The sequence below is a fragment of the Triticum dicoccoides genome, chromosome 7B, assembly GCF_002162155.2.
Source record: "Triticum dicoccoides isolate Atlit2015 ecotype Zavitan chromosome 7B, WEW_v2.0, whole genome shotgun sequence".
In the NCBI taxonomy this organism is placed as follows: domain Eukaryota; kingdom Viridiplantae; phylum Streptophyta; class Magnoliopsida; order Poales; family Poaceae; genus Triticum; species Triticum dicoccoides.
The window spans coordinates 147701140-147708374 of NC_041393.1; the positions used below are offsets into that span (position 1 = coordinate 147701140).

Sequence of the window (7235 nt, forward strand, 5' to 3'; positions counted from 1 at the left end):
CTATTTATTATTGATTTATTTTATTTGTTTGATCATTTTTGCTCCTGTTTTTGAAATGTATATGTGGTTTGTGCGTGCTGCGCGCGCTGTATTTTTGCGCGTTGCTGGAGTGACGCGCGCGCTGCATTATAGCGGGGTTGTTGGAGCCAGCGCTGGTGGCCGCACTAAATCAGCCGAAGCGCGTGATAAACAGGTTTTTTACGCGCGGCGTGAAACGCGGCTGTTGGAGATGCTCTTATAAAACTGTTCCGTGAACAGGCAACAGCACGGACGGAAAACAGTCAACAGCTGCCCTATAACAGAGACAGACACACACCCGCCCACAGCTAGCCTCACCAATAGCTTCACTATCCATGGCTGCTTCACCGACGCTCCGTCACGTGGCCATGCTCCCCTTCATGGCAAAGGGCCACGCCATGCCGCTCATCCACCTCGCGCGCCTCCTTCTTGGCCGCCGCCTTGCCTCGGCCGTCACCTTCTTCACCACCCCGCGCAACGCGCCCTTCATCCGCGCGGGCCTCGCTGGTGCCGGCGGCGGCGCCGCGGTCGTCGAGCTTCCATTCCCCTCCGAGCAGGACGCCCCGCAGAGCACGGACGAGCTCCCATCGTCGACCAGTCTTGTCGACTTCGTCACCGCGGTGGCGGCGCTCCAGCCGGCGTTCGCGGACGCGCTCGCCAAGATCGAGCCCAGGCCGGACCTGCTCGTCCACGACGGCTTCCTCCGGTGGGCCAAGGACATCGCCGACGAGCTCGGCATGCCGCGGCTTGTCACCCTCGGCTTCGGCGGCTTCGCCACGTACGTCAATCGGGCAGTGACGGCACACAGGCCGCACGCACGCGTGAGCTCGCCATCCGAGCCGTTCCCGGTCCACGGTGTGCCGGACCTCCGCCTCACGAAGGCCGACCTCAACCCGCCGTTCGACGACCCGGAGCCTTCCGGCCCGCACTGGGACTTCATTTGCAAGAACCGCATCAGCATGTACTCCAGCCGGGGCATCATCGTCAACTCCTTCCACGAGCTGGAGTCGATCTACATCGACCTGTGGAACCGGGAGTTCGACATCAAGATGTGGCCGATCGGACCGCTCTCTCTCGCGGCCTCCGAACCGGCGGTCCAGACCAAGGACGACCGTGAGATCTCAGAGTGGCTCGACTCGAGGCTCGCCATGGACCGGCCGGTCCTCTATGTCGCGTTCGGATCGCAGGCCGAGCTGAGCCGGGCGCAGCTGGAAGAGATCGCCGTCGGGTTGGACAACTCCGGTGTAGACTTCTTATGGGTGGTCCGGTCCAAATGGCTCAATCCAGATGACCGGTTCAATGACTGGTTCGGAGACAGGGGCAAGGTGGTGGAAGGTTTCATCAACCAGCTCGGAGTTCTGAGTCACAAATCAGTGAGAGGATTTTTCACACACTGCGGATGGAACTCGGTGCTGGAGAGCATCGTCATGGGTGTGCCAATGCTGTCGTTCCCAATGGCGGCCGAGCAGAAGCTCAATGCCAAATTCGTCGTGGACGTGATCCATGTGGGGCTCCGAGTTCGGCCGAAGGAAGACGCCAACAAGGGAGGTAGTGGGTTGGTTATGAGTGGAGACGTGCAGGTGTTGGCAAGGGAACTGATCTTGGGAGAGGAAGGGAAACGCGCCGCTGCTAGAGCTGGTGAGCTCTCCCTGTCTTCTAGAAAGACCATGGATATAGGTGGCTCCTCGTTTGAAAACCTTGCAAAGATGGTTCAGGAGGTCAGTGAGACCCATGCCAATGGTGAGTAAATATAATCGTTGCTAGTGGTTGGTGAGCATGTGTATTAGGAGGGTTTGGAATCATCTGCTGGCTAGTCGTACAGGCTTAGTCAGAAACTCATAATTGTGGTCGATGTTTGTTTGGAGCTTTGTATTGTCTTAATGTGTTAGCGGAAGTACTTCACATTGGTCCGATAATTAAAAATGGTGCCCACACTCGTCTACAGTATGTGAAAAGTAAATAAAAAATAGTAAAACTATTTTACAAATCTGATTTTGCACGCACTGAGCATCTTGGATGCCTAAAATTTTCAAAATAAAAAAATGTGTCCGACCCGGACTTATTGATTTTGCCTAATAGATATATTGTACAGTGTTTTCCCCTATTGTATTAGCCAAATGATGAAACATCTTTGCCCAACACTCTTGATATTGCCAGACACGATTCCCGCAAAAAAAAAAGATATGGCCAGACACGAGAGATGCTCAACGACCCAGTTCATGGACCTGGCAACCTTGGTTTGTGACAACTAGCATCACGGACACTAGGGCGAGGGATAGAGGTCTTTAACCATGTTCATTGGGTTAGGACATGTTTTGTTTTCTTCCCTTGCAACACACATGCATGTTTGCTAGTTTAATAAGTAATAACAATAAGGCACCAAATATGTTTAAAAATACGAAAAAACTAACACTCATATGTGTGGCATCTTGCACATCGCCCACACGCCTTCATCACCACTCATTTTGCCACGTATAAACAGATAACATCAGCAGGATTTTTTTTTTGGCTTTTGGCTTAAAAATGTTTTATCTCCTAATTAAAAATTCAAATTAAGAATCTGTTTTCATCATTAAATCCGTCTCGACGAGATCTTCAAAACTAGACCCCATGTTGATATGTTTCGACAAAAATAAATTGCCTAAAAGTTGCCACGATGTTTACACTATAGTTGTCATAGTGCTTAAACTAAAGTTGCCATGTGGCAATTTTAGTTTGTAGAGCATGTCAATTTTAGTTTTTTGATGATGGCAATTCCAGTACTTTGACCATAAAAATTAGTTTTTGTATGAACCATGGCAATTTTAAGTGCATTTATCATGGCAATTTTAGTTTATGGTTCATGACAAGTCTAGTTTCTTAATTCCTCGTCTTATAATATGTCAAAATTTACTTTTAAATACAGAAGAAAATAGCTGAAACATATCATGGCAACTTCAGTGTAAACATCATGGCAATTCATTTGCAATAGACATGGCAACTTTTAACCCCCCAAAAAAATTCATTGAAATATATTGATATGAGATCTTGTTTTGAAGATCTCGTCGCAAGGGATTTAATGGTGAAAACGGATCTTCAATCGGATTTTTCATTTACAAGATAAAATATTTTAAAAACTAAAAATCCAAAAAAAAATCACATGCATGCATGCGGTGACATGACCCAATCTATGTGTTATAGGGTGTGTGGGCGGGTTTGACTCACACCACACGTGTAGGCGTTAGCGTTGTCCTAAAAATAATATCATCTATCAGATGAAACATTTATTTAATTCTTGTAACTTTATAATTCTTGATGGACAATTCAGATGAAAGTTGATTCAAACAGATTAGCAAATATGTGTCTATGTATATGCACTGAACAGCCTCTTGTGTTTGTGACATTCAGTGAAGAAAAATAGAAGTTACAATTTGAATGTAGATTGTGCACTCATTTGGTCTTAGACACTGCGAATTACCCAATCCTAATACGGGGAGGCAGTGACAATAAATAATAATACCGGGCGCCTTACTATCTCGTAATTGAAATGAGTACAATCTAAATCTCTTAGCAAGGATCCATTGGAGCGCAAGTCTTGTGCCTTGCAGCCACGGTAATTCCAACTCCAATAGCGTATATTTAAGTTGTTGTAGTTAAAAAGCTCATAGTAGGACCTTGGGTTGGGTCGGCCGGTCCGCCCCACGGCGATCACCGACCTACTCGACCCTTCGGCCGGCATCATGCTCCTAGCCTTAATTGGCCTGGTCGTGTTCTGGGCATATTACTCTGAAGAAAGTAGAGTGCTCAAAGCAAGCCATCGCTTTGAATACATTAGCATGGGATAACATCATAGTATTTCCGTGTTTCAAATAAGTCAGTGAGGCGGGCGCACAATACGCCAATATATTTGGTTGTGTCCAAGGCCAATTCATGATTAGATACTTGACAATTTCGGTTTATTTCGACGCCTCACTAATGCGGAGTGGAAATATATGAATAACACGTCTAGAGAAGCGTTTGAGCAATTGGAAGGGCAAATAGCTCTCCGTTGGATGATGATCTATATTTTCAATTTTCTTCTCATAAAAATGATTCTATATATGCTCTCCGTTTTCAAACTTCCAAAAGGAGCCATGCAAAGGCTGGGACATTACATATCCAAAATCTTTTGGCAAGGGGACAGTGGAAAGGAAAAGACATAGGTCAACGAAATGAAGCGTGGATTGTCGACCAAAAGCTCAATGAGGTATGTTGGAAATATATCATAGAGGAAATAGTAAATGTATTTTTATTTTATTTTTCATGTTCATAATCAAGTTTATTGTTGTGTTATAATTGCGTCAATTCTTTAATATGACATTCAGAGAAAACCTCAATTGCACATGTGGAAATATAAACACCAAATGAATCCCTAGTCATGCCTCAAGAACTAGCTCATGTATTAATGATGGTCTTATTTTCATGATCATGGGCATTGTTAAACTAACAAGGATGATGAAAACACATTGTTATTGAAACAATGGTGTCGAATAGACTCGACTTATGAATTACTACGAAATCACATCATTATTGTGTTGTTGATACTTTCATACAGAGTGTTAACGTCTACTTACTTACTTATATCATGGTAACATTTTTCAAATTAATCGACATTTTGAAATCCTCGAACATTTCTCAAGCCAACACTTTTTGAAATCCAAGAACTTTTTTCAAAATTCATGTGAATTTTTTTAATTCAAAATGCATGGTTTTTAAAATTCAGGAACATTTTTTTAAGTTTGTAATATTTTTGAATTCATGAACATTTTCTAAAATCCAAAATATCTTCTATAAATGGACTTTATTTAAAATTTCAAAAATAATTTTAATGGAATCATTCCATAAAAGAATTGCTAGTACATGCGGATTTCGAAGTGGGCTGCCCATTTCAGCTTGTGTGGTTTTATGCTTGTGTGCTTGCTACACATCGAGGTACTCTTACTCTGTGTTTTTGTAACGTCCCGGATACAACTTTTCATATTTATAACTCCAACTCTTGCCATTTCCGGCTATGCGATATGATATTTCCTTCGTGGTTGAGTTTTGTCTTTTGTTTTGCATTTTCTTCATGTCATGCATCTCATCTCATAGCATCATGCGCATTGCATCTGCATGTTTTCACAAAGTTTGCATCCGCTCGTAGTTGCAGCGTCCCCCCTTGCTTTCGTTGACCGTTCCGAGACCAACCTTGTTCTTCGTTTTCCCTCTTGCCTAAATGGGAGTCTCTTTGTATAGTGCATCGACCCCTCGCTCGTGTCCGAAACTTCCACGAACCCAACCCGCTCAGTCATCATCGTTGCTTTCAGATCATCCCCAAACATCTATAAAATATCTTTGGTTATTTGTTGGGCTCTTCTAGCCTATTTTTCTCGGTCTGTCTGATTTCGATCGGAGGGACTAGATCGCCCCAAACTAACCTACCTGCTATATAACCAGACAAAACCCTAAAATCTAGGGAGATGTCCCATCCATCCCGTCTCGGCCGCCGCCACTTTCTTCCTCGGGATCTCATCCCGATCCAATTCCACCAACCGAAGCCACTTCCTCCTTCCTAGTTTTCCCCATCGGGCCAACCATCTCCTCTCCCTCGATCCACCCATTCCCGCAGCTCCTCCCCACGGCTTCCAGATCGAGCGAGCTCGATCTCCAGCAGCAGCGCCTTGGTTGCCCGCAGCTCCGTCGCCACCGGGAACGAGTCCCTCCGCCCCGGAAAGTTCCCGGCGCCTCAGCCTCACCCTCGCGACCCCGCCGCCTCCAGTGAACATCGCCGGCGACCACCTTCAGCAGGACCCCGCGCCCCTGCCTCTCCCTTCCTCTTCCTTCTCTCCTCCCTCTCTCACCTGCTCTCTCTGTTCATGCAACAAGGAGCCCCCGAGGAGTCTGCGCCGGCCATCCTCGCCTCCCGCGCCCGGACATCGTCGTCCTCGAGCTCCCCGACCCGTTCCCGCCTACCTCGCCGCCGGTGAGTTGTCGCCGTTCAGCAAGGCCCCCTCGTGACCTCCCCGTTCCCTTCCCCGGTTCGCTTCTCTCTCTGAAACTCCCTCTGTTTTCTCTGGGCAGCAGCACCGTCAGAGCTTCTTGGTCTTCGCCGCCTTCAACCGTTGCCCATGTCCCGATCCGAGTCCTCCATGCCAGGTCCTCCGGCCCCGTAGGGACGCCACACCGGAGTCGTGCCATCCAGCCGCTCTCCAGAGTCCCACGCGCCCCTGCGTCGTCGCTGCCTTCTGATGAGCACGAGCTCGATCCCCTGCTTCCCTGCATCGAAGGAACCAGGCGCGTTGACTTCGACTGGGCCGGCCTCGCCTAGGCCCACCTCGCCTCGCCGTTTGCAGCTCCCACCTCTACACCGAACGACCCAAGGCCACTTGGTGAGCAGTCCCAGATCCAGCGCTCACTAGTCCGGCCCAGTTCCAGTGGATTTGGCCCGTGTCATGTTTTTTCCCTATTCTGCAAATTTGCTAATTATCGAGAGACTGCAGTTTTTCAAAAAAAAAAAACCTTTATATTCATGCATCAATAATTCACTAACCATGCATCAGAATTAAATAAACTATATATGTAAGATGCTCAGTTTTTCATGTACTTTCACAATATGCCACTTTCATCCATGTTTAAAATGTTTAAAATGATGTGATTAAATTTGCTCAAATGCCATGCTAAAATGCTTTATTTCATAACTAATTAATCATAGCTCTGAATTTGATAAAATTTATATGTAAATGGGGTAGAAAAATGCCTAGTTTAACATGGTACACTTTATTTTCCTATTTAACAATAATAAAATATGATTTAGGGCAGAACAATACCAAATTTGAAATATGCATATGGGGATTTTTCAGAATTGTTGTTTGTTGTTTCCGGCCTCATTTAAACTTGCCTAAATAGTTAGATTACTTATGTTACACCTCTTGCCACGTTTAACAATATTTAATATTGTTTGGTAGTTTAAACAAGATTAAACTAAATATGTCAATGTGGTGTTTCGTCAATATGCAACTCGTTGCATATTGAGCTCCACTTAACTTGTAGTGTTGTTTGTGCACTTTGCCATGCCATGCTTCATTAAACCGGACATGCATCATACTTGATTGTGCATCATGCCATGTTTATGTGTGGTGTGTTTATCATGTTGTGTGCTTATTCTCGATAGTTTCTGTTTCATTGTGATCGTGAGGGTTTGTTCGTCTACGCTTGGTTCG

General features: G+C 45.8%; 1 protein-coding gene across 1 annotated transcript; it reads left to right on the top strand.

Annotated features, from left to right (window-relative positions):
• Window positions 1-282: 282 nt before the first annotated feature.
• On the top strand, window positions 283-1882 carry LOC119342021 (UDP-glycosyltransferase 90A1-like). Its single transcript, XM_037613860.1, has one exon. It carries the CDS (start codon window positions 354-356, stop codon window positions 1764-1766), a length of 1413 nt encoding a protein of 470 aa, XP_037469757.1. The 5' UTR covers window positions 283-353; the 3' UTR covers window positions 1767-1882.
• The last annotated feature ends 5353 nt before the right edge of the window (window positions 1883-7235 follow it).

Coding starts and splice junctions, on each gene's coding strand:
- LOC119342021 (XM_037613860.1), top strand. CDS start 354: ATGGCTGCTTCACCGACGCTCCGTCACGTGGCCATGCTCCCCTTCATG.